The sequence below is a fragment of the Ahaetulla prasina genome, chromosome 6, assembly GCF_028640845.1.
Source record: "Ahaetulla prasina isolate Xishuangbanna chromosome 6, ASM2864084v1, whole genome shotgun sequence".
In the NCBI taxonomy this organism is placed as follows: Eukaryota; Metazoa; Chordata; class Lepidosauria; order Squamata; family Colubridae; genus Ahaetulla; species Ahaetulla prasina.
In genome coordinates this window covers 82,504,246-82,531,906 of record NC_080544.1, presented here as the reverse complement: position 1 = coordinate 82,531,906, position 27,661 = coordinate 82,504,246, and the positions used below count along the sequence as shown (strand labels likewise).

The window sequence follows — 27,661 nt, the reverse complement described above, 5'->3', positions numbered from 1 at the left end:
ACCTGAAGTTGAGCAACTTGTTTCAGAGAGCAATTAATTTCAAGTCCATATGCTTTTTACATGATTAACACGAATAACAAATAATTTAGAAATCAAAATAGCTTTTCTTTAGTAATAGTTTCTGCATCACCCTAACTAACGGGTTCACGGAAAGCGCCGCTGCATACAAAGAATTCCTATGCAGACATCCGCAATATTGCACCCTCAGTAGTTACTCATTGATCTTACTCGGATTTAAGATCAGCGCTCCCCCCACCTCCCCAACGCTTAGTCAGAGCGTTGTTTGCTGGAAATAGCTGTAAGAATGCAAAAAAAACAAAAAAACAAAACCCTTCAATGCCACACGGAAACCCCGCAAGAATGGAAGTTTGGCCGTGCAGGTGTTCAAGGGCAGCAAAGCTCTAATATGACCACAACCAACTTTAAAAAGCAGCGCTGAAAGGGAGGAGGAGCATTGCACAGCAAAGCCTGAGATCAAAGCTGATCCAGGTAGAGTTCCACACACATCCCCAGGAACCGACCACCCCACCTTTTCCTCCAGTCCACGTTACCCACATTCAGTTGCTCTGCAGCTGCCACGAATCCTCGCCCGCAGAAGCAGCTACGGTGCAGACAGAGCCAGCCGGGGTCCGGCAATCCCCTCCCCACTAATAACATCAACGCAAGCAGCTCCTTCTCCTCTCCCCCACGCGCAGTACAGCGTATCCCTCCGCCCCAAACCCAACGTTGGGAAACGGCGGCAGGAGCCGGCGGCGGAGGGATCCTCGCGAGCGTAAGCTCCGCGGTACAGCAAAGAGCGAGCGGCAGCCCGCACTCTTTCGACTGCTCTTCCCCCCCCCCCCTTTTCCCCGGCCGTCTCCCCCTCCTGCGCCTCCTCCTGACGCCGTTCTTTGCTGCGGGGCCGGTTGGGCGCTGCCTGGTGGCCTCGGCTCCGGCTGTCTGTGGGGAACGGCCATTAAAAAGCGAGCGGGCGGGCGGCCATCGCGGCAGTCGCCAGCGCCTCAGGTGGACCCACCCCCTCGGTCCCCTCCCCCGTTCCCTGCCTCGCCGCCTCCCCGCCGCCGCGCAGAGAAGCTGTCCGCTGCGGGGCTGCTCGCTCCGGCTACCGCCTCCGTCCCCCCTTCTTGCCCGCCCGCCCGCCTCTGCCGCCGAGCCCCGGCTTCCGCCCCCCGCCCCCCCACCCACCGAAGATGGCAGGCTGGCAGAGCTACGTGGATAACCTGATGTGCGATGGCTGCTGCCAGGAGGCCGCCATTGTCGGCTACTGTGACGCCAAGTACGTCTGGGCAGCGACGGCCGGGGGCATCTTCCACAGCATTACGGTAAGGGGAAGCCCGCGGCGCCCGGGAAGAAAGGAAGGAGCCATCCCGGAGGGGCGGGGAGGGGGGTTGAGGAAAGGCAGAGAGGCGACCCGACATTTGGGAAGGGAACCAGAGGTGGGGAGGGGGGGGGCTTCCTCAGAGATGCTGGGCTTTGGATCCGCATCGCATTGGGCGAGCCGTGACCCAGCTCCGCGGGTGGGGTGGAAAGGGCTGCAACGGAGCTGCCGAGGGCTGCCGATCCCTCGAAGCCCGGCGGGGCACCTTCCCGTCTCCTCGTTTCACATGCGTCCGCAGCAGCAGCAGCAGCAGCACCGCTTGCGGAGGGGCTCGCCCCTCTCTTCCCACCGCCGGGCCGGAGGGTGGGAAGGGCCGCCCGCTGCCCCGTCCGGCGCTTCCCTTTCTCTGCCTCCCCTCCCCCTTTAGCGAAATCCTTGGAAAGTGGCGAGGGAAGAGGCGGGAGGGGGGGCGGGGAGTTCCCTCGTGGAAGAAGGGTTTTGCTCCCGGCCGCGGCGTTGGCCTCTTCCCGCGGAAAGCCGTCTCCCGAGAGATCCAGCTTCATGAACGTGTGAACTGAAAGCGAGCCCCTCTTTTTCTTTATTATTATTCCCCCGCCCCCTCCCGGTTTAGGGGCTTGGAAGGGAAAGGCTCCTCGAGAGCTGGCCCTGAAAGGGGATAGTCGTGATTTGAGGCGGGGGGGGGGAGGAAATAAAGGGCCCCAGATTGGGAGGTTGGGGAAAGCTGCCGTTGGGAGTTTCGCCCCAGATTTCAGGTGCACGTGGAGCCAGGGGGAAGGTAGAAAAGCCCGATCCTTCGTGTGTATGGGGGGGGAGGGGGGCACCATTTTGTACGGTAGGGTGCGGGGGCGTCTTTACTACCAGCGTTGGACTAAGTCATGCCCGGCAACAGAGCGGGAGGAGGAAGAGGGAAAAGGCCGGACCCTGGAAAGGGCGGGCGGCCGCGCGCGCGCGCTTGCGGATGATTCAGAGGGAGTTTAGCGTAGGAATCCCTTAGTCTGCCTCGCGCTGTTGGGGAGGGATTTGCGAATGTAGCGTAGGAGGCTTTTGTGAATCCGTTCCTCGCCAGTTGCTCCAGGTTTTTCGCCTCCAAGATGGCGCATTGCCGCTGATTTTTTTTTTAACCCCTCCTTTTCTCACTCCTCTCTCCCGAGATATTAATCACCTCGGTTCCTGCACTGCAGTCTTCGTCTTTCGCCCCTTCCTTCTCCCCCCCACAAACCTGGCTTTCGGACTTATCCTAAAGTGCCCTGGTCCATAGAAGTAGAGCTGATAAAGGAGAGGGATGATCCCTCTAAGAAGGTTCCGTATTGTGTGTTGACCAGCCGGTGTTTGCAGGCTGAAACACCGCAATTATTGGCATGATATAAATATTTGTATACATAATCTTCGTGTACGTGCCAGTGCATTCGGAGTGCAATTTGATGTTGCATTACAATCCTGATCATGGATGGCTCTTTTTTCTCCGGAATGCCATTTTGGCTAACTGCCTGCCTATCTGTGCAGGCATGTGCAAAAATTGACAAACTATTGAAATACGTTTTGCTCTTTTGTTAATAATCTATCCCAAGAATAACGAGGATTTTGCTTTAGGTGTCAGCAATGTTAAGATAAGGCTTAAAATATTGCCTTATCTGCAGCAGGTATAGGGTGGGTTAAAAAAGCAGTGCCCTTGGTGGCTGCTGAGCTAGTCTTTCTCTAGTATTGAGATGGTGATCATGATAGGTAGACTCCTGGCCTGTACTTGGGAATGACTAGGGCCTGCTATGACTCTGCAGTTCCATTGGAAGGAGACGCCTTCCAATGGAAAAAGGTTTGGGGAACACATTTTCTAGCTGAGCTGCCTTTTCTATTGTTATTGTCTGTATTGTTTGAACAAAATGCTGGTCTGGGTTTAGAGAAAAAAGACTGATTTGTAAGCAGCTTGCTTATTCTATTTCCAGTTGTTAAAACAGGCCGTGTTGTTGCTTCATTTGCCTCTTCTATATAGCTATCGGATGCCTGGCAGTTCTGAAAACCTATCCATTTTTGTCTAAGCAATCTCAGCAGCTTTTGAGTTGCATTATAATGTTTGGTGCAAAAACACAAATTTGCAGTAATGGGAGTAAGAACCCTGTATGCTTTACGTTTGAGAAACCTGGTTTAAGAAGTCCTAAAGCTCTAGATATAAATAATTAAGGATAGCCTGCATTTTGTCCTTCAGTATTTAATGTATACTATTAATGCCTTAAAGCTGTAGTTACATTACATCTAAGAGGGTTTATGGACAGCATAAGGCTGTTAATGGATTGGTTCACCTTCTGTCTTAGATCTGTTGAATTCAAAGGTGGTGCCTATTCATATAGTAAAATGTCTATGATGTCTATTGCTATACTTCTCTGATATTTATCTAAGAAATAGCTCCTTAACCTGCATATAATTTTATTAGCATTCAAAATAACTTTTTTACAGTAGAGTTCCAAGCAAAGATTAACTTAACCACAAGTATTTCATGCATCCCATGAAAGGATTGGATGCAATCTTAGAGTCTATACAAAAGCTGGCATCAATTTGTAAATTTTAAAACTACTAAAGAGAATTATTGAAAACACATAATAAAATGAATTTTATGTTACGTTTATTTATTTAAATCTTTGTTTTGGGTTCATCTACTTTGTAGAATGCAACTGTGGCATGTCACTCAAATTAAAATGTGCTTTCTGCTTAGAGTTTGCACTTCATAGCTAAAGAACTATCCCTTGAATTCAGATTCCACCTTTATGTTAAATTGCTAGAGAACTTGCTATTGAACTTGCACAATTTCTAGATCCATATATTCTTCAGTGTGCAACATTAAAGATTCAACTAAAATTCTGGATTTCTCTCTTTGACAGCCTATAGAAATAGATATGATTGTAGGAAAAGACCGCGAAGGTTTTTTTACCAACGGTCTGACTCTTGGTGCAAAGAAGTGTTCTGTGATCCGAGATAGCCTCTATGTGGATGGTGACTGTACAATGGACATCAGGACAAAGAGCCAAGGTGGCGAACCAACATATAATGTTGCTGTAGGCAGAGCTGGACGAGGTAAGCTTCTTCTTGCACTATCGTTTGATTTGCTTTTTTATTAAATAGTAGAAAATATGCAGGCAATAAATAATTTCAAGTTTTATCCAATCAAATTTGTTCATGAAACTGTTTTGTCCATATTGGTGCAAGATTCACAGTATTAAGGCTTAATGTTGAGAATGTAAATGAGTTGACTACATTATTTATTTTCAAAAAGACAGCCTGGATTTTTAATACGTGGCATACGCATGTAGTGTTAGAGAACAGGGGTATTCTGAACCATTCAACTGTTCATTTCAATAGTTCACAAACTTATATTAAGCTCACAGGCATTCCATTAAATCATTTTCTGAACTTGGAGTGGGTACAAGTAGTTCCTAATTTATGATTACAGTTGAGAACAGAACTTCCTTTGCTAATTGAAGTGGTTGTTAAATCAACCTGGCTTCCCCCATTGACTTTGTTGGATACCCCCTGGGAAGGTCAGAAATGGTGATCTCAGGACACAACAGCCATTGTAAATAATGCCAATTGCCAAGCACTCGAATATTGATCACATAACTAAGGATGTTGTGATAGTCATAAGTGCGAAGTCTGGTTGTAAGTCATTTTTTTTCAGCACCATCATAACTTAAAAGTGGGTGTTAAATGAATGGTTGTAAGTTAATGATTACCTGTATTACTTTTGGCATCAGAGTCCAAAAGGTCCCACCAAGCACTTATTGCATAAATAAGAAATGTATACTGAAAGATACTGAAAATTTAGTATTTCCTATATTTACATCTTGTCATTTCTATGGAAGTTCAAGGTCCTATTTTCCCTCCAGTCCTCTAGGATAGAGTAATTTGAGAGTAACTTGTCAATTGTCAAGTCACTGCTCGGATTGGATTTGAATATGGTTCTTTCAGATACAAGTCTAGCATCAGCTGAGACTTTTAAGTATACAGTGTATAGAAAAAGCAGAACAATATATATATGGACACTCTTTTGTAGTGAGAACACCTTGAGAACAGAATTACTATATATTTTAGTGACATCTGCTGGCATACAAGAGAACTTACAAATATGTTCTAAATATTTCTGAACTACACTATTCTGAGTTATACTGAAAATAATTCTGATCATATTTATACCAAGTGTATATTTACTGTAGTTATTTCAGTTATAATTCCCACATCATAAATATGCTGCTTCTCAGACATTAGAGAGTTTATCTGCCTGCACTTTTTATTAAAACTTTTGAAACAGAAACATTCGAACAAAGAATAATCCTAGGTGATTGATCTGATGTGAAACATTTGTGTATTCTTATTACAGTGCTTAATTAACACTTGGAATTATTTTTAACACTCTTTTTATACTTGTTTTCTCTTTCAGTCTTGGTCTTCGTAATGGGCAAAGAAGGGGTCCATGGAGGCGGATTGAATAAGAAGGCATACTCAATGGCAAAATACTTGAGAGACTCTGGGTTCTAGTTGCTAGGCAGACTGTTAAGTATTAGGGAAAATTGCTATTAAACTTTCCTGACAGTAATCTACATTGTGGAAACTTTATTAGCAATGCAGGGTGATGGGGAATGAACCTGTGTCTCCTTTGTATCCCTCTATTGGTGGGGAAAGGTGTTATTCTTTCTTTATTTCTGTTCATCCTTGTTTCCTTGTGTACTCCAGCATTGGTTATGGTTATGGGAAAGAGAAACTGTCCAAAGAGGGACACTCAATAAGAAAGCTAATGAACTGGCTTTACACCTGCAGAGGTTTGATATCTAAACAACCTCTCCCCATTCACATAGCAACTCTCATCACAATCCTCTTGTGTTCACCGTAATACTAGCCTAAAGATGGCAATTTATTTACAGATCTTTTCCCTGATGTCATGGCTTCAGTTACACTTTTTGTTGGTATGTTAATCATTGTTGTATCCACATTCTGTATCTGGCACCATCTATTGCAAACAGATGATATGCATGATACATTGAAACCTTGGGAAGAAAATCATGCTAAGTCCAGACTGCTTTGTCTTAGCGATTAATGTGACATTGAGAACTAAACCAATTTAAATGAAGTGAAATAAAGGTGCCGATTGTACAATCAAGATTGATCAATGCCTCTTCAGCACTTTGAGCATTTACACAGCTCATTAGTCTTCCTTTGTAGAGCATGGTTGGGAGGGGTAAAGTGCATGCATATCTCTACTTTCTTCCCCCTTGTCCTCATTCACTTTTTGTTTCTTTGCTTCCATCTTCTATCTATAAATACATTTTTTAAAATACAGTGCCTGGTTTGTTTAACCAATTTGCTGCTTGAAAGCTGTTAAAATTGTTGCTCTAGTTTTGTTGTTGCTCTTCTGTGTAGACTTGCAAAACTCTCCATGATGTCTGAAGCACATCCTGCTTTAAAAGGGTAACTGCAAAACTATGAAAAGGTGCCGATGCACTTCTCCCATCACCAAACCACCATCACCATCTTGAATGAATCCCCAGGGACATTCCATCACCACAATAGCTCAGGCACGTAACTTTCTTTGCCAGCTCCTGTTCTGTAGTTGAACTGTAAAAAGGCTGCCATCATGGACTTTAGATATCCCAGTGTAACCATCTGGAGTGTGTCCAGTTTCATTTTTTTTCATAGGACCAATTTTGATTTGCAGCTTGGGTTTTATATGATACTGCAGTGTCACTGTCAGCAAACTGCCACCTTTGGTTATACAGGTAGCACCTTGACTGACATCAGTCTGTTGGAACGTTGAAAGGATATTAAGACTTGCTACTTTGATACCAGTGTATGTTTTGAAGGTTGGTAGTTTTAAAATAAAAGTTCAAATAATACCATTTCAAATCTAATTTTTATTTGGCCTATCATGCCCTAGCTGCAGAAATTGTGAAGTAAATTGCCTTGTGCATTAGTCATCTGAAACGTGTAACCAAATTGTCAGTTTGAGCACGGTACTAACATGTATGTTCATTTAAAAGAGAACTGCAGAACTCTGTATACAGAAAATGAAAGATGGTCTTGGTTGGAATAACTGAGTTGGCTGTCTTGTGATAAATTTTTAATATGTATTCTGTGCCATACTAATGTTTTAAAAAATGATCTGTTGCTATTGTGAGATGGATTTTAACTACAAGAATGGCTTCTTCTGAATGGCACTACTTTAGGGACACTCTAGTATTTGCTTCTATTGTTTGAGCCTTGTGGATAATGTACAGACTTAAACAAATTCTTGTTGCTGATTTGTTCATTTATTTCCCTGCACTTTGTTACATCTGGGATACAGTCTAACTCATCTGATTTAATATGCATTTCAAAAAATGCCATAACTATTAAACACCTTGTTTACAGACAGATGAAATAAATTTATTCCAACCAAATAAATTATGAATTAGTGTGTTATGTGGTGGTTTTTTCTTTTTCTTTGTTGCCCTTGTGGATTATCTACCTTATACTTACACTAATTTTTTTCTATTAAGATCGGCATAAATTTAATTATCATGCAATCTGTTGAATTTAGTGAATAATAATCCTCCGAAGATCCTTTAATAAATATCAATCACATTTTTCAACAGATCTGGGAGAGGGAAGAAATCTGTATTCAATTATGTCAATGTTGCTTTTGCTGTACATCAACTGAAAGTCATTAAAACCAGTTTGATCAACAGAAAAAGCTGCTAGATAGCCAAATGTAGAGCTATCGCTGAATCTTGATTAATACAGCTATACTGACATTTAGATTTTTGTCTGTTTTGAAAACTCCAGCTTCAGTGGAAGATCTCCATTTTTAGCATTATCATCCTTCCAATGTTTTTATTCAATCTCAGATTTATTAATTTTTACTGATTTCTGGTAAATAACATTAAATTTGTTTATCAACCATCTTGACACAATGACTGGGTGCCTTGCAACATTGAAACCATAAATATATAACCATTTACTACTTGGTGACTTTAAAATTAACTTATATTACAATTGAAGAAGGTTCCAACTGTTATGGTAATACACAGATTTATGTCCACGAACCACAGCCAGCCTGATACTGTGTAAGCCTTTATATGTTCAAAAATTAAGGAGTCTAGAAAAAGGTATAGGAAACAAGTCTTTACACTTCCACCTTTAAACAATCCCCCAATCTCTAAATCATATTAAAGTTAATTTAAGAAAGGAAATGGCAATTATCACCCAGAGGCTTTCCACTCCTTTTATAAACACCTCAAAAGTAAAAAATAAGAGCGCTTTTCAGCAATAGCATCCTGTAGTTTAGCAGGCAACATGACCATGTACAATTGCTCAAAGTTCTTCCCTTATTTTTCATAGCAAACCAGTAAACCATTAGGCCTTGCAATCTAAAACTTATCCAAAGTTTGACAAACTATCTAATCTTTGAAGCCCCTTTATATCCGTGGAAAATTCAAATACATAAAACTATGTCAGTTGGATGAAAACCTGAATGCCAATTTCAGTCTTTCGCTAATAATAGGACTTAAGACTTAATAATGCTGGGATGTGCCTCAAGATTCCAAACAGCTTGCCAAGTAATTTTAAGTCTATGCCTGCCACGTTCTTCAAATAAGTAATATTGCTCTTTAAAAAAATCTTTTTAGGGTGAATATTTGACAATTTGTTTTAAAAAAGCAAATAAGGTTTAAAAGTCACAAGTTCAACAGAGGAACTGTTTTGTTTCAGACAAATGCACAGACTTCTTAAAATATAAAACTGATAAAACAGCTACTGAAATGTTTACCAAGGGAAAAATGGGTTCATTAATTGGATAAATTGAAGAGCTTGCAAAACAGTTGGCTGAATAAATTAATATTTACTAATTCTAGTTGTCTTTGCTCATAGATGATATATAAATGGTGTTGCACGTTTTAGAAATCAAAACATTTCAATCCAATATTTTAAGATCTCAAGCCCTTCTTTTGAACAAAATTCAATACTTTAAAAGTATGAAGTATAGGATATACCTGTGTTGATGACTCACAGTAAGGGCTTTTTTATTAATTGTACAAATACTAATGTGAAAACAAGTAATTCATAAAGAGTTTATGATTTTTTTCCTTCTTGTTTACTTTCTTGAACCTTATTTAGGCATGAAAGCCAGCTGGGTGATTTTTGGCAAGCCACTCTCCTTCAGCCCAACTCACCTCAGCATTGTTATGGAGAAAATAGGAGGAGGAAGAAGTACTAGATATGTTTGCCACCTTAGTTATAAAAATAATAAAGGCTTGATAAAAAATGCAATAAAGATGTGAAAGAGAAGTTATTTCTTACTTGTTCAGAGAGGCTCCCAAACTTTTAATTTTTATTATTTTTTATTTATATATATATATTTATATATTTGCCATGTTAGTTATAAAAATAATAAAGACTTGATAAAAATATAATAAATGTGTATGTGAGAGAGAGAGACAGAAGTCAGTTCAGGTGTGGCTGACCTAAACTGCATTCAAGAATCCAGTTGGTTGCATGCATAAGCAAGTATTTTCCAAAGCTTATGACTATCATGCTAGTTTAAAGGTCTAACTCAGACATAGCTTCTTCACAAAGAGAATGGCATTTGTTTATTAAAAAACCATGGCAAGAGTGGTTAATTGAAATTTCTGGTATTCTGCTGCCTAAACACCAGCCATGCAGGAAAGGGGTATTAACCATTTTTGGAAGGATAAAGGAAGTCACACAGCCTGTTTTAATGTAGATCCACATATACTGGCAAAATGGCTATTAAAGTGGAAAACGTATTTATTAACATCCTTTCAAACTTTCCTGTACAAGGCTATATAAAAAAAAATCCCTGTAATTTGACTATACAGAAGCATGGCTACATTTTTTTTTACATAGTTACACTTCTATATAATGAAGTTCTTTTCATGATACAGTGTAAGTAAAATCCTGTTAGCTATGAGCACTCATTTTCAAATTCAATACATAGTTTGATTTATTTCTCTGCATAGTTTTTACCAAGCTAATGTATCAGACATTCTTATTACAAGATATACCTCCTTTGTGAATCAGTACTGCACACAAAATTGTTTCCAAATATGGCATACACAAAATTAAATGTTCTAGTAGGTGGTGTGCTCTAAGGTTGTCTTTCTGTAACCTGGTCCCAATCCCTGTCTGAAGAAAGCGGAGTATTAGTGAAGTATGCCAACGAACATGGGGGGTTATCCTTTATTTCCTTAAAGATGGGTTAAGCTAAGTCATGTTGAGATTTCTTTGCCAGGTGCTTGCAAACGCAATAGGATAATGAACGACAGTCAAAATCCTTCACAGAGCTCAAAGCTCCAATTCCTCATTGTTGGGAAATACTCTTGGCAGACAAATACAGAACAAGCATATCTTGTTCTTTAAAAGGTGCTGGTTCTTGTAGAGAAAGCCTTCACAGACATAACACCCATACATTTTTGGTTGGATGGATGCTTAGGGTGTTACTTACCATAAGTTTAACAAATAACCGAATAAGTCACTGCTTACTTACACCCTTGTAGCAGGGAAAACACATGTACGGTCTTGGTTCAACTTCATTTAACAAGATGCTGATACACCTCTTTTGTGGGGGTGCATTATATTTAGTGGTGGAAGCCCCATTACTAACATTGTGAAGTCCTGTTAAAATGCTTGTCTTCAAAAGACGAATCGAATAAACAAAAAGTAAAGAAACCTGTAATGAGATTAAACTATAGAATGCTATATGAACAGGTACTTCTGGTGAAGCAATGGATGGGCTGCAATGCACTTCTCTTATGTACAGGTACATAAGGTAAGAGGTCCTGGGGAGAGGAGTTCATGTAACACTGCCCATTTTGCAGTTCAAACAGCATCTGCTGCTCTGTAATCCTTTTCATCATTGGGCTGTAGCTGGACTACTACACTTTCTTCCGTCACTCCATTCTCTGCATCGCTACTGTCAATATCTTCATTTCCTTCTTCCTCTTCCTCCTCCTCTTCCTCATAGTCTGAAGATTCTGTCATATTTGGATGAGAGTATGACTCTGATAATGCCCCAAAAGACTGAGTGCTAACTGAAGCAATCGGCCTAAGCAAAGGGGTATTCTCAGAGACTTCATTCTCCTCCTGACTGCTGTCTGTTTCAGAATCGGAATCTCCCTGAGAAGGGACCACTTTCTGTTTACAGACAGGACACGTTTTCTTCGTTTTAGTTAGCCAAGGATCCACACATTTGCAGTGGTAGGCTGTCAGAAAAAAAGAGAAAGAGGGGAAGGAAAGAGAGAGGTGTTTGAAGGAGATGGGGAAAATGGGCAGTTATAGGCAGTTTGGAGATAATTTTACATGTTTTATGATAATACACAAGGCACTCTGTGCCACCCACCTTCACACCATTTTTTCTATAGAAGCCAGTTTACTTCTGAAGAAACTATAGATGTTACTTGTGGTATGTGTGTTTTTAAGTTCTTGTCCTGCAGAGCAGTAGCTAACGAAATGTCATTGCTGAATTTAAGAACTGTGAAATAATGTTGGGCCTCTGAGCAGTCTTACATTTTCAGATAATAGTTATTAGTCTATTATAGTAATGGTGAACCTTTTTGGCATCAAGTGCCCAAACCAGAACATGCGTACATGTGTGCGTGCCGGAGCACCGGAAACCCAAAGACCAGCTGGCTGGTCCATGCATGCCTGTTTTTTGGCTGTTTTGGCCATTTTTCGGGCCCTTTTCTGGTGCTCCGGCACCCACGAAGACCTGTTTGGCCAGCGTGCATATGTGCACCAGAAACCAGAAGAGCACCTGGCAACAGCGCATGTGCCCACACAGAGGGCTCTGTGTACCACCTCTGGCACGTGTGCCATAGGTTCGCCATCACTGTTCTATTACAATGCCTACAATCATAAGATGCAGTACAAAAAATAAAAAGTTAAATGGGTCCTTCTAAGTCTGCAATCAAACATTGTGCTCCCTGTACTAATTTCTACTACTAATAGTTGAATTTCAACTATTATGAAAAATTAGGTTCAACAAAAATCTGTGTTTGTGGAAAGCTATAAATGTGGATTTTACAGAGCACAAACAACACAGAATCCACCACAGGAAATTATTTAGTTACAAGCAATGTCACATTTTTACCTGTAAGCAAGCCACTCATTTGTACTTTCAAATAACACTCATGACTTGGATCTCCTTGGATTATCATTTCAAAATGCAAACTGAAAATAGCATAATTGAGTTTTTAAAAGGTAACAATTTCTGACCTGTATCAGACAAAGTCTAGTCAGTCCAGCTATTCTATTAATCTCTTTGAGAAGATAAAAACTGCCAGCCAATGCATAATTTTTATAAATATGAGTGTTGGATCCAACCATTTAATATTAATATTTAAAATGTCACCTGTTTCAATCTTAATATACAATCAAATCTAGGATACTGATACTGCTAACACTGTCAAAATTCCTAAAAATATAGAACTGTTTCTTCTCTCTTACCTGCCACACCCCAACTTTATTATATTCTAAACTGTTTCTTGAAATAACACTTTGAAATATGTCTTTGCCCAAGGTGGCTGGCAATTCTGGGAGATGTAATCACAACAATTCTGTAGGAACCAGCCTTAGTTTAATGAAAACAACTGCATTTACAAATACACAACATTTGGTTCCTTGTCTATAAGAAGCAAAATCTTGTATCCCTCACCAAAATGACTTCAGTAAATAATCTAATGTAGCTACTTACCATGAGAACAAGGAAGAATTCTGAGTTTATCTCCATCCTCATATTCATCCAGGCAAATGGCACAAACATCATACTCATCTCCTGAAGCAGAGAAGTTTTGAATGAAAGAGACAGAAACACAAGTAAGAGTATGTAGCAGAATCCATGCCCTGCAGAAATGTATTCAGAGTGCCTTTAGGTGGCTGCTTGAGATCTAAGCCATTCTAAGTAAAGTGAGTCATCTAGAATTTACAGCTTCCTGGATTACAGTTCATTGCCTTCAACCACTATATCAAACTAGCTTTCTTATATAGAGTATTAGCATTTAAATAGTTATATTAAGAACTCAGAACATCTGCTATGCAAAAGCTATATGGATAGTCCTTGACTTATGACTGATCATTTAATGACTGTTCTGAATTACCATGGCAGGAAGAATGCTTTATGGCTTATAAAACACTTCTAGCTGTTGTAAAATATTGCCTATGTCTTGTTTCTCCCTCTCCCCCAATCACCTGACCACATTTGGGGCATTTGGCAACCAACATACATTCGTGACTGGTTACAGCATTCTGCGTTCATGTAACTGCAATCTGCAACTTAAAACCCTATTCAGGAGAATGGATTCACATTTATGCATATGAGTCTCTTAATTACTGGCATAAAAGGGATAATAAAATTAGATCGAGTCTTTTGGGTCCCCTAAAACAGTCATGACTTACAACCAAAAATCTTTTCCCAACTACAGTCTTACATCAAGGACTATCTGTAGCTCAATGGGGGGAGGGGAGTGCTTTATAACAGCTGCTATAGGCATTTCTTGTATCTTTTAATGGTTTTGGATTATGATCTGTGTCTAAAAACCTGAAGAACTACTGCCAATTTAAACAGTTCACTAGATCACTAGAAAGGGACAATTATAAGAACATGAACAAATTTATAATTATTTTAAAACTTGCCATATTGTAAGTCTAGATAAATGAGAGCTGAAAGCTAAGCAGGATCAGACCTGGTTAGTACTTGAATCAGATACCACCAAAAATCACAAGACGGAACCCATACACAGAAATTTAAAAAAAAACATCCAAGTAGGCTTCTATATATACTCCATGTTGCTCTCACCAAAAGCAAAATAGATATGCCTTATATTCCCCTTAAGCAGAGTCTACTCCAAAAATTTCGCTTTATTCAACAGCCTCCTTTTGCCTTAAATGTTTAGCTAATTTCTGCTGTTTCATAATATTGTAACTTCTCCCATATGTTAAAATGCTTCCTATAAACTCAGTCAATTGAACAAATGACAGGAGTATCGTACCATTTTATAGAATTCTAATACTTAGTGTAATAGGATAGCAGCTTCAATATAAGAATAAATGGAGCACTTTTGGTGAAAGATGTTTCAAGATGTATGGAGAGTTAATCAAGAAGCTCCCTGCAACTTCTTATACCAAAGCTATCTTTTCCTAGTGGGGTACTGCAAAAGCCCAGGAAAGACAAAGTGCCAAACTGTTTATAGCAGTATCGAAGTATCTTTACTTTTAAAAAAATAAATCTTTATTCAGCTAAAATAAAAGCATTTGCTCTCTTTGAGTCTGTGCCTTCAAGTCAGTTTTTTGACTCCTGGCAATGGCCTATATGAGTCTCTGCAATTTTCTTGGCAAGGTTTTTCAGAAGTGCCTTGCCTCCTTCCTAGGGCTGAGAGAAAATGACTGGCCCAAGGTCACACAGCTGTCTTTGCGTCTAAAGCAGGACTAGAACTAATAGTTCCTGCCTTAACAACTACATCAAGCTGGCTCTTTGCAAATGATATTAAAGTGGGGGGGAATCTCCCCCCAAATAACTGGTTTTTTTTATGGAGGAATGTGGCATAAAAATTGAAAAAGAAAGAATTAAGGTTGGCCGAGAATCTAAGAAACATTTCAATTTTTCATTTGCTGTAGATGAAGATCCGGGGCAGATTTCCAAAGCAATTCCCAATAAGGAATATAGAGTATTCTAGTCTTTAAGGCACAGAAAAGAAAAGAAAAGAAAAGAAAAGAAAAGAAAAGAAAAGAAAAGAAAAGAAAAGAAAAGAAAAGAAAAGAAAAGAATATTGTTTATTAGCCAAGTATGATTGGACACACAAGGAATTTGTCTTGATGTATACGCTCTCAGTATACATAAAAGAAAAGATACATTCGTCAAGAATCATAAGATACAACACTTAATGATAGTCATAGGGAAATAGTCAATATAAATGAGACATTGTTTTCAGATTTCCTTTTAAGAGGTGCAGATAAAGCTAGCAACAATAAAGGTTTGCTGCCATCCTCAGTATTGTTCTGCTAAGAACAGACTACAGGGCCATCCCAAAGTGCCAGAAATTTCATTATCTAGGCAGCTAAGTGACTTCGATGAGGGAGTAAATTGTGTGGCTACTGAATCTGCAGTTGTCATTAAGCCAGGAGGGTGAGCTCACTATACAGAAAACAGGCATGACTCAAAATGATATTGGCAGGTTGGAACAATGAGCTGAATCTAGTGTAAGCTTTAATTGAGGTACCAAAAATTAAAAATGGAAGCCAAACTATAGTTGTATTCATGAGCAGGGTGGTTATATAAACCGATTTAATAAACAATTGGACTAAATGAATACATATTACATGGGTTCTTGACAATACAGATGGTCTTCACTTAACAACCACACTCATCTGTAACTGTTTGAACTTACGATGGTGTTGAATGAAGTTCCAATCATCACAGCATCCTGCGGTCATAGGATTGCCATTTGTGATTTTCACTGCTGGCTTCTGACAAGCAGTTAGTGAGAAAGACAACAAGAAGCTGCAAATGGCAGTCATGTGATGTCATGCTTAACAATGTCTTGTGATTTGCTTAATGATGGCAATTGGGAGTGCCAGAATTTCAGTATGGTTCTTTATAATCATTGTTTAATCCTGAAAATTCCAGTCCCAATTACTCTTGTTAACTGAGGTTCACCGGTAGACATGAAAATGATTTAAGATATTCCAAACAGAACATGAGGTGAGTCTGTTATTAATTTTCGTCAATTAGTGCAATCACAGACTGTACTTCATGGAAAACGGTTATCCAACTATAATTTGTTAATCAGACTTCAGTCAGAGAAATATGTCAAATTTAGCACACTGAAAGAAAAGATACTGATAAATTGAAACATGTCACAAAGAGGAACCTTGATGAGCAGTCTGGAAAACAAGCCCAATGGAGACTCAGAAAGATGTGGATAACTCCAGGCATCTTAGCTCTAAGATGTTAATTTGCCTTTGTTGTTACAGAGGACAGGACTAGAATCAGTAGATTAAAATTGTAATAAACAAATCTAGCAAAACATTAGAAGTACTGTATTAAGGAGGAAAAAAGCCGCAACTAATGAGACTAAAGAGTTATAATCAGAGGCAGGGTGGCTATTTCTCCGTAGAATGAGTAATCTAATTATTAAGATATTTGCATCGCACCAGATGCACAGCAGAAACTGTAGTGCAAGTACACGTATAGAAAAAAAGGTTCACCGAAATTAAGGTTGGTAACAATTCACAGACTTTCTCATCTTAAATACTAACAATGCTCCAGTTCCCTCGTCTCATTACTGTGACATAACTGTCAGGACATTTCCCCCTTCCACCCATCAGGAAAGCTAGTTTTTATGCCATACAAGAAGTCTCAGTGTTGCCAAGATACAGCCTAGAACCTGTTGGCTCAGATTTAACACAAAAATTCAGTTGGGAGATGAAAGAATCCCTCTCTTTTTCTAAAAAGTTTCACTAATTAGACTCATCTGAATGCAAAGAAGGGCATAAAGTTTGCAGGCAATCAGAATGTGTTATAGTTGAAAGAAAATGAAGGAATGCCTAACACCAAGATTAGACTCTTCCAAATTTGCCATCCAAATATGAAATAAAGAAGCAGAAATAGTTAACCCTTCAGTTCAGTGTCAACATGGTTTGACCAGCTGTAATTGGTGCTAATGGATTTTGCATTAGGGCCTTGGGAAATCGTATCTTCAACAAATGGCAATTCTGGCTCCTCCCTTGCCAAATACAGTATCACAAAGAGCTAATTCTGAACTAGGTTTTCTAAGGTACAACTTCTTTGTGCTGGAACCATGGGGATTACCTAGGCTTGCTTTGTTTAGATGCTGTCGTTCTCATAGCAATGCCTTTGATTAAAGAAGCTTACAACCCTTTTTGTGTTACATTTTTCCACAACCACATTTGTTTTCCTTGGGAGGCTAGTAATCACAATTTTATAAGCAACTTAGTTGATATTTTAGCACTGACAACTGAACTATTAATGGGAGAGAGTAAGTTCTGTCTTGACGCTTCCCAATTAAAATTTTTCGGAGAAAAACCTAAAGACTTGTTTTTTAAATTAAGTACATGTAAGTCTGCAAATACTGTGAGGTGGCAAGAAATTTGGTTAACTACACATAAGAGAGAAAAAAATGCTTCACATACCATAGGCAATTAGGTCTGTAAACATCCAACAAAGCACATTAAGATTATAAACTACCAATATTATTCTTGTAGCTCTTTTACACACAATGTAATCAATGTATTTTCCCAGTAAGTATAAGCAGCATTAATGTGAAAATGTTAATTGAGAATTTATATTTCTAAGCTGGGAATGTTAGAAATGTGCAAGTAATGTCAAACAAGATGACCATTAGTTTAATGCAATAGAAATCAAGTTATATTTGAACTAGGGTGTTACACTTTGTGCCATACCCTGCAATTTGTTAATGCTGAAACATAAATTATATGGGGGAATCTATAAACCCTTAAGCAGTTATTTAGCTTCTATTTTTCAGGCAATTATTTCCGTAAAGTAATAATAGCATCTGCTCTGCCCTTTTAAGTCAGATAAATTGAAGAATTATAGTGTATATAACCATTACTTGAAAAATAATTATCATCATGTTATTAGAATGCTTGTTTCAGGAGATTTGAAAAGAGTCATTCTGGAAACAGAGGAGTCCAAACAGTTCAAATATACTACTGTGATTCCCGAAAATAAGACAGGGTCTTATTTTCTTTTGACCCCCAAAATATGGCCTTGGCCTTATTATGGGGGGGGGGGGGTGTCTTATTATTTTTCAGGTGCAGGAGGGCCCTAAACATCAGCCCACTGCAGAGGGACAGGTGCTGGAACGCCAACCAGCTGTTTTGCCGGTGCCGCTCAGGCTACTGCCTCCAGCAATCATGGCAGCTTTTAATTTGCTTCCCGTGCAAGCAGCACGATGTGAGGAAGCGAGGCGGGGGGGGGGGGACGGACAGTGGGGGAACATTCCCCACGTGCACCTACCATCCAACCAGAACGGCCTTGTGGAGATCGCTCCCACAAACCGTAGCTTGCGCGCCCCTTCTCTTAATGGCAGCTGCGAAGAGCAGCCACGAACAAACTCTTGCCAGCCCTAGCCCTGTCGATCTGAGAGGAGGGGTACTGGCGCCGGAGCTTCGAGCAGTGGCCTGTGCAGGCTGTCTGCGCAGCCATGAAGCAGGATTGGCGTGGCCGGTTCTTGCCTGCAGCATTGTCAGCAAGGATCAGGTCAGAGCGCTGCCGCTGCCACCCAAGATCAGCAGGCCAGAATCCGTGAGCCGGATGCACCACTGCCACTCAGGAGAAGAGAGAGAAGAGGGCTGCGAGAGAGCTATTTGCCCCCCCACCTCACCTCCTCACCTCATGCTGTTTGCATGGCAGCTGCGCATGCGTATAAGTATTGGGGGGGCTTATTTTTGAGGGGGGCTTATTATAGTGCATGCGCTCCGAAGCCCAATTGGGCTTATTATCCGGACAAGTCTTATTGGGGAAACATGATCATATAGAAAAATATTTTGTTTTCACACTCAAAATAATTCCTTCAAGGGCGCTGCACTCATATTACAATTTGCATATTTCAAACATTTTATTTTGAGCACGGAACAAGATACCTCTGTTTCAAAGCACTTAAAACGTTTCCTGAACTTCCATTGTGTTATCTTTCCAGTTTTTCTGCCTGGATCAGCACAGAACCAGGTTATGGTCCTACTGCTATTGGTTAAGCATCAGCAGTATCACTTATATACCGTGCTTTACAGCCCTCTCTAAGCAGTTTACAGAATCAGCATATTGCCCCCAACAGTCTGGTTCCTCATTTTACCGATCTCAAAGAATGGAAAATTGAGTCAACCATAAACTGGTCAGGATTGAATTTCTGGCTATGGGCAGAGTTTGCCTGCAATACTACGTTCTAACTATAGCGCTACCATGGCTAATAAAATCATCTGAAGGGTAGGGATTTGGACCAAAGCAGCAGGCATTTAAAAAACACAGGAGCCTTTGAGGGAGCCTTCTCTAGAACTTATGAGCATCAGAAAAAGACCTAAGCAGGGGGGTGGGGTGGGAATCGGGAATTGCTACAAGGGAGTCATGTGTTAATGCTTCTGCTGCCAGTGCTGTGTCTCTGACTGTTTGCTTGCTTCTGAGGCAAACTCTTCTTTCATTCCCATTGGGGGAAGGGAAGGTAATGTTTTATGTTGTGGATTTTTAATGCTATAAGGCTAAGCTGACCAGTGTTACCATTTATAAGTTGGAAAGTCATATAAATTTGTTTAATTATTATTAAATGAATGAAAATAATTGATGTAATACAATGCAAGACAAAGAATTGGACATTTCAAAGTATCATGAATTTAAAACTGAAATATTATGGCATAAACCAGCCATGGTAGTTCAGTGGTTAATGGTACACTGGGTGTCATACTAAAAACACTGGGTGGCATTTAGAAAACCTGTGCATTGAGAAAATTTCCATCTGTCAATTTCAAAGGGCCACACTACTTGGATCTACACATATACATCAATATATTATGATATCCAATGTTCTTGGGAAGAACTCAAGGTGAATGAAGGCCAATACCAATTAAAGAACTGGCAGCTGTGACTGTTATGAACAGATAATATTTACAAGTGATTCTTGCAACTGGAGTTACACAGAAAATACATCAAACAAGAACAAGAAGTTAGCTGTAACTAAATCAGGCAATCCTTTGCTTAGAGAGTGTTTGAGGTTACAACGGACCCCCAGAAAGATACTTATGGTCCAGATTCAGAGTTCAAATATCCAGCCCCCAATGTGGTCATGTGAGTACATTTTTGGTGTTCAGCAACCAGTCCGCATTTATGACCACTTGTAGCAACCCATGGTCACAGGAATGCAATTTGTAGTATTTTTTTGCCAGAAATTGACATTTACTTCTGCTCTTTAGCCAAAAACACCCACTGTGAATAACTGGTTCACTTAATTACTCTGGCGTTTGCTTAACAACCATGATGTTCATTTAACAATTGTGGCAGTCACTTAATGACCAACACAAAATATGTAGTAAAATCAAGTCAATCACATGATGACCACTTAATTACTGGCATGACTTATGATTGTAATTCTGGTCTTAATTACAATTGTAAATTGTACCTGTACAATTAAAAATACCAAAGTGTAAGTGTCTTACACTTAACTTAGATTGTAATGTGAAGACTAAAGAATATTCACCCCCAAATTCAAAATCTCCTTCAAACCTTGAAAGACTGTAAGTTCTACTGCTAATTCTATTATGCACCACCAAAATAAGCTCCGTTTTACAGACTCCATTAATAATGGATTCAATGTAACACTCACCCTTGATCAAATATTTATAACTGTTCCAGCTGCCTGTAGCTCTAAACAATAATCTGGCAGTGATTTTGAATTCAAAAAGACTGGATGTTATATGTTAAATGTTGTATATTGGAAAGTCCATGTATAATTAACAAGTATTAGCAATTATTAAAAATAATGTCAATTAAAAATATAGTACAAGCCAATAATTTACAAATCTCCAGGAAAAAGGTTTTTTTAGTTTGTGCCCTGGGATTTTCAGCTGGCATGCAGTTGTTGTTTTTTTAAATACATCCAGTGGATGTGTTAATGGAAACAGCAAACTCAACAGCTTACATGAACCTGAAAGGAGCATCCTGCCAAGAACAGCTATTCCCACCCACCTAAAATTTGATCTGATCAACTGCAGCAAAAGAAAAGAAAGAGGTAACTCTTTCTGAAAGTCATTTTAAAAATGAAATTATACCATTCCAAATCTACACCAAAGAAACACACAACACTCCCAATGCTTGGGGGGGGGGAGGGGGAAAGCATTTATAGTTTTCTATCTGTCCCAAAAGTTAATGTATCCAGCTGTCCTGGAAGTAAAGAACTAGGTCTGGTTTAGGGGCTGTATCTAGTCATCTATTTACTTGGACAATCAAATGATAGGATGGGGAAGACCTCTGACGTCATCTACTCTATATGAGAATGCTTGTCTCCATGTCAGGTGTAGTGGGGAACAGGTTTCTCCTTGTTTTGTCTTTTATAGGCAAAAACAATCCTTGTATTACCAATTTAAGACTCAGTGCAAGTCCCATCTTGCTCTATAGCAAAGGTCTCTAAACATTGCAACTTTAAGACTTGTAGACTTCAACTCCCATAATTCTTCAGCCAGCGAAGTTAGTGGGGAAGCTGGCAAGGAAAGTTGCCAAGTTTGCAGTCCCCTGTTCTACAGCGAGGAAAGGGCAAAGTAGCCACAACAAGCTTCCTTTCCAGCAGTCTAGGTGGTTCCCTACAAGAGCAGCTCTGCTCCTAGTTGGCTGCTCTACAATTTTCTCCTTTTCAGCAGCCAAAGCAGCAACCACACAAAGGTTGATTAGAGTAGTTGCATTTAATTACAACTTGGTGAGAATGTCCGGGACAATTTCCTTCTTTATAATATGAAACAAATTGCCTCAGCTAAATAATAAACATTTATAGAGAAAACTACCTAAACTGCTGCACTACAAAATTTACAGTTACAGAAAGAAACCTGTAACATGCAAATTACTTCCATTTGTGGGGTTGCTTCTATTAAAAGTAATTAAATGAAGGCCAAAAGAATTAAACATGTATATCTAAATTATACTTCTATATATAAATAAATAAATAAAAAATACCAACATTTTGAATGGCGCTAACTAGAGATTTAAAGGGACGCAGCGGCTTAATGGGTAAGACGCTGAGCTTGTTGATCGAAAGGATGGCAGTTCAGCGGTTCGAATCCCTAATGCCGGGTAACGGGGTGAGCTCCCGTTACTTGTCCCAGCTTCTGCCAACCTAGCAGTTTGAAAGCACTTAAAAATGCAAGTAGAAAAATAGGGACCACTTTTGGTGGGAAGTAACAGCGTTCCGTGCGTCTTTGGCAGTTAGTCATGCCGGCCACATGACCACGGAGACGTCTTCGGACAGCGCTGGCTCTTCAGCTTTGAAACGGAGATGAGCACCGTCCCCTAGAGTCGAGAACAACTAGCATGTATATGCCAGGGGAACCTTTACCTTTACCTTTAACTAGAAATTTGAAAGGTGGCTTGGCATAGAACTCTAGAGTGGCTCCTATACCAACTTTCGTATCCATGGGCATTGACTCTAATTTATGCCCACTTTGTAAGGACAGAAAGGTAGAATTATCTCCAAAGAGTATCAATAGAGTGACTTCTCCATTGACTGCCAAAGGCTCCCAGTTTAACTGCCCTCTATATCTGAAAGGAAAATAGCATGATGGCTCTCTAAATTAGGACGTGAAGTAGCAGCGTAAGAAGTCAACAAGCAGCAGCTATTTAAATGTTTGATAACGTGAGTCCATGGGCACTTTTCAACTTGAAGTTGCAATGAAACAAACAACATGTGATTACTTTAAACAGGTACAATTTTTCTCTCACTATGGCACTATAAACAAAGGTAGCATATGTGCATATGTATCCTATGAATTAAATGCAATGTAAGAATTCAATGCAACTGGGACGGCAGGAATTGCCATTGCTAAGCAGTGTAGCCATATTTTAAGTTAGCAACAGAAATTCCAATTCCAATTGTCATGGTAATTGAGGGCTACCTGTGCACCAAACTGACCTCATAATTGAGAGCTAGAAATATTGCATAAGATTACTGTGGCTGTGTATGATGTTAATCTAATTCAGAGGTCTTCAAACTTGGCAGTTTTAAGACTTGTGGATTTCAAGTCCCAGAATTCTGGGACTTGAAATCCACAAGTCTTAAAGCTGCCAAGTTTGAAGACCTCTGATCTAGTTCATTGTCTTTGATATAAATTTTCTCTATGCAAGTTCAGTAGTTGTACATCTTAGAGAAAAGGCCAAGCTAATCTTACGGTCTTACAATTGCCACTCCATTCAGGATATTGGAAGTTATCCTGAAATCCTGCCTATGTTTTTAATGCTTGTATTCTTTCCTCCATTTTACTGTAGCTACTTAAAGTTAAAGGGAATATTAATGTTCTCTCATTTTAAAAGAGACCTTTGATTCTGTTTATTTCTTGTAAGATTAGTCTCCTTACATAAAAGTTACCCTTACCACATGCCTATTAAGTCAGAAGAGGCGGTATTATGCCATTCATTTTCTTTTATCATTTCTCCCCTTTTCCTTGTTCCCAGGTGATGGGAGCCCTATCTCTTTTATATACTGGGTCATATGGAGGAGAACAGGTAAAGGTATCATTTTGAAAGACAGGAAGTGGCAATGAAAATTGCCAAGCTACCAGCCACCCTGTCTCAGGAATTGGACCTAAGATGGGTAAGGCTCAGTTCTGTTACCGTACTTATATATTTGTTGAAAAGAGGAAAAGGAAAGGGGAAAAAAGGGAACGGAACTTAAGGAAACCTTAGCCTATTTCCTGTCTTTCAAAATGATACCTTTCATAATCCTTTTTAGTCCATTTTAAGCTCAGTGAAATAAAACTATTCAGCAAAGATCACTCAGCTTTGCATAGTGAATTTCATTATCTTAGAAGAAATTCATTCTTTGCACATCATGTCAAATGCACTTTTCAACCAAATATCTGCTTTGCAATAGTACTACTGACAATATCATGAATCATGCAAGGTATTTATCAAGGGCAAACAACATGCAGGCTAGAGTTTTGCCTTGAACTCATATAATGTCTTATATATTCGTTCTGTTGATAGTGGCATTATGCTGTTATAGCTCTTTATAAGCTACAACAAACGGGTCCACTGAATTACGCCATGTTGTAAAGCAAAAACCCTCAAAAACTAACATCCTCACTCCTCCCTCAACAATGAAGAAAAAGTACAATGGGAAAATTCAGTTCAAGCATATGTCAAAGGAAAGATCCTATTCAGTTTTTTTAATGAATGATTTCTGACAATTTAATACAGTATATACTTTCTCAATAAGATGTCCTTCAGATATGTAGAAGCATATTCTTTGAAACTGCTGGCATACTAGCTGGAAATTCTGCAAATCAGAATCCAAAACAGTTGTCAAAACACTGGGGGAAAACAGATACAGTGTGTACAGCAAGCTTATTCTCTCCTTTTGACAGCAAATATCAAAAACCTTAAGGTCCTTAGTAGAACATATCATTCTATACTTGAAATATAGAAGAACTATTTTATTTCTTCTAAGAGTTGTTACTGCACGATTGCTGAAAAATACCTGCTTTTGTAAGTTATTTATATGATTCATATAATGTAGGAGGGCAAATTTCATTGAATTAAGCTGTCATAAGCCACTGAATAAAGAAAAATCCATTATCTCCTTTCTTGAAATTACAATATTTATCTTGAAACATTTTAATGTTTTATTTGTAATATATTTACATTCTTTCTTACATCATGGAGCTATATTCTAAGTAATTATTAAAAAAAATCAATTCCAGTAATACGTCAATGACTCATTAGTTTATAAATCATAAATTCAGATTTCTAGCAGATCTTCACACTGGCCACAAAGGACTATTTTAGTGCTCCTGTTAGTCGATGGTTTAAATAGAAAGCTTGGAGATTAAATACAGAATGTAGAATATAATAAACTGTTCCCACTTTTTAAAAATAAAAAAGACTATTTTTTGCTGATTTGTGCCTCTCCCAGCTGCCCACCAAAGTGCTTCTTTCTATATGACTTCTACAGAGCAGTTTTTAATTGAGGAAGTTGGGTCAGGGGGATGAAAGGACCGACCATATTTTTCATTCCTCCAATATATGTTCTGTTCTTGTCTACTCTAGACTTTGCATAGCAATCTTATACTCTGAATCAAAGCTATCCATGTCTGAAAGCATTAGAGTTTGTCAGTGTGTGAAACATTATCCAATTGTTTTCTGCAGTTGTAACACAGTGTTTAAAACTGGTAAGATAGAGATTATTTTAAAAGTTCTAAAACATTTCACTTACCTTTCTTGAACTTATGTACTGGAAGCTTCTTAAGCTGATCCTTTTGAAGACGATTCCTTCTTGCTCTGTGTCTGTCCTGAACAAATTTTGTTATCTTGAAAGACAGGGAAAAATAAAATAAGAAAAGGATAGAACTACTTGATTTGTTTTAAGTTACCTAAAGAAGGAAATATAATAAAACTATTTATAAAATATAACAGTAAGACTCCTACATGTAAATTCTTATCCAAATCCTCAGTTAACATAATACGATAATGCTTAAACTTTCAGCAGTTAAGAACTGCTAAGAAAAAATTTGGTAACTGTAAGAACCACCTACTTCTACTGTTTCCAAAGATGTGCAACACACACACAGAGTTTCAGATCATTTTTTAAAATCTCAAAACTGTTTTGTTTTTGTTTTTATATTACCATATTTTTCGCTCCATTTTACTCCCAAAAGTGGATGGAAATGCCTGTGTGTCTTATGGAGCGAATAGGGGTGACAGGCTGCAGTGGCAAACAGCGGCAGCAGTCCTTGCTGCCTAGAACAGCTGATCAGCTGTATTCCAGGAGGCCGATCCAACCGTCAATCAGCTGCTCGGAGGTGAAGGCTCCAGCATTCCCAGGCGGAGGCAGCAGACACGGAGGAGGCAGGCTGTTTGCCGCAAGATGCTAGCCAGATGAATAGCGCATGGATGCTGGGAGGCAGAGGCAGATTTTTTTCCTTGTTTTCCTCCTCTAAACCTAGGTGCGTGTTATGGTCAGGAGCATCTTATGGAGCGAAAAATATGGTATATGGTGATATGGGAGCCACCTTGAATCACAGAAGTTCAATATACCTTCAACCCAACAACTGTCTCCTAGGGATAATCTTACAAACTCTACCATACAAGCCTGCTTGCTCTTTATATTCGATTTTTATAAATTGGTAGAAAAATAGTTTTATTACAGTTTTAGTAATAAGTTGTAATGAATATTTTATAGTTTTGTTGTTCTGTGAATCTATGTAAACTGCAACGAGTTGGGTTACATCCATTATAACAAGCAGATTCAGCTGGTCACTGCATGGCAACTCTTCTACACTAAAGGCCAGTTATTTAATTCCGGGCACAAAACCCTTTTCTTACGGTTATGTTCCAGGTGGGACATGATGTCATGTTGAAACTGGATGCATTACTACAATATTTGCACAGAAAAATTCCACTACGCATTCTGATAGATTCCCCTTGCAGCCAGGATGTTTAAATGAGTGTGAAGGACTGCAATCCTAATTGTTCCCTGGCAAGTTTGCCACACTCTTTCTCCTGCCTTGAGCAATCTTCCTCTAACTGCTCTATTTTCTTTTCATATGGAACTACTTATGCTCCATTTCAGCCTCCAGCTTCTGCATTTGGCAGTGTGGATGATATACAACTACATCTCTTGAATTTTAACACAGATGTGTTCCAAAAATCAAGAAAGCCTCATACCTACCATTCCTGTATGAGAAGTTAATTTGTATCAGAATTTGTTTTCTCCTGTACATGTACAGTCATGGGGACTGTCAATAATTCTTCATTAATGGTCAAGTCATTTAACTATTGGGTGCTTTGGATATCTCAAAGCCAAGCTTCTTGTGATTATCAACCTACAGCTCAAAGAGTAAGTAAAATCTGTATCCTAAGAGAAGATTTTCCTTACCTTCTGGTCCATTCTGATATGCTAATATTGAAGTCAGATATTTAATTTCTATTTACAGTCATTTCAGAATCCCATATCAATCAGTACTAATCCCTATGAGGTTTTTCTACAATAGTTATTTCATACTTCTACATTCTATGTGAATGGGATGAAAGTTTTCCATATGGCTCCTCTGTTATTTAGACCAAGAAAAGATCTACTAGTTTCACAGAACAGCACTTAAAACAGTCCCTCACTACTTTGAGGAACAAGAGCACTATGGTGATTAATGATTCGTGCAAGAGAAGCAAAGGCTGCTATGTGGAAGACATGATATAGCCTTGGGCACACTGCAAGTCCCTGTATCTAAGATTGATAGACAAGTGCCAAGACTCTTTAAATAACTGAACAAAGCTAGTGGAGGAGACAGTATTCCAGGTGAGCTATTCAAAATCTTAAAAGACGACGCAGTAAAAGTGCTACACCCAATTTGCCAGCAAATTTGGAAAACTCAACAATGGCCACAGGATCGGAAAAGGTCAGTTTACATTCCAATTCCAAAGAAAGGCAATGCCAAAGAATGTTCAAACTATCGCACCATTGCACTCATTTCACATGCTAGTAAGGTTAAACTCCTACAAGCTAGGCTCCAGCAGTATGTGGATCAGAACTACCAGAAGTACAGGCAGGATTTCACAGAGGCAGAGGAACT

General features: G+C 39.3%; 3 protein-coding genes across 15 annotated transcripts in view; 1 reads left to right on the top strand and 2 right to left on the bottom strand.

Annotated features, from left to right (window-relative positions):
* The window catches only part of LOC131200689 (uncharacterized), a 278,336-nt gene extending 277,626 nt beyond the window's left edge, over positions 1-710 (bottom strand). For 2 of the 10 annotated variants that reach the window (XR_009155681.1, XM_058187833.1), the window contains exon 1: positions 530-708. Coding sequence is in view for 3 of the 10 variants with exons in the window: in XM_058187833.1 (XP_058043816.1) it covers positions 530-657 (128 nt within the window). In the remaining 7 variants the exon portion in view is untranslated. Of the gene's footprint in view, positions 1-529 lie in introns of all 10 variants that reach the window. The other 8 variants (XR_009155685.1, XR_009155682.1, XR_009155683.1 and 5 more) reach the window with 5 other exon arrangements.
* Positions 711-935: 225 nt separating this feature from the next.
* On the top strand, positions 936-7,759 carry PFN2 (profilin 2). Of its 2 annotated transcripts, XR_009155688.1 has the most exons (4): positions 936-1,322; positions 4,210-4,402; positions 5,763-6,285; positions 6,740-7,759. XR_009155688.1 is itself a non-coding variant. In XM_058187836.1 (3 exons), exons 1-3 carry the CDS (start codon positions 1,191-1,193, stop codon positions 5,858-5,860), a joined length of 423 nt encoding a protein of 140 aa, XP_058043819.1. In that variant the 5' UTR covers positions 936-1,190; the 3' UTR covers positions 5,861-7,759. The 2 variants fall into 2 exon arrangements, 1 of the variants encoding a protein (XP_058043819.1); XM_058187836.1 differs by having other exon boundaries at positions 5,763-7,759.
* A 1,915-nt stretch (positions 7,760-9,674) lies between these two features.
* RNF13 (ring finger protein 13) overlaps positions 9,675-27,661 on the bottom strand; it is a 60,066-nt gene continuing 42,079 nt past the window's right edge. For all 3 annotated transcript variants that reach the window (XM_058187830.1, XM_058187831.1, XM_058187832.1), the window contains 3 exons: positions 25,309-25,402; positions 13,065-13,145; positions 9,675-11,574 (listed from right to left, as the gene is read on the bottom strand). In XM_058187830.1, the coding sequence (XP_058043813.1) occupies positions 11,192-11,574; positions 13,065-13,145; positions 25,309-25,402 (558 nt within the window). In that variant the 3' untranslated portion in view covers positions 9,675-11,191. The remainder of the gene's footprint in view (positions 11,575-13,064; positions 13,146-25,308; positions 25,403-27,661) is intronic.

Excerpts from the sequence above, each read along its gene's own strand:
- PFN2 (XM_058187836.1), top strand. The coding sequence starts at position 1,191 with ATGGCAGGCTGGCAGAGCTACGTGGATAACCTGATGTGCGATGGCTGC. Across the intron at positions 1,323-4,209 it reads GCATCTTCCACAGCATTACG|CCTATAGAAATAGATATGAT; the intron begins GTAAGGGGAAGC and ends TCTCTTTGACAG. Across the intron at positions 4,403-5,762 it reads TGTAGGCAGAGCTGGACGAG|TCTTGGTCTTCGTAATGGGC; the intron begins GTAAGCTTCTTC and ends TTTCTCTTTCAG.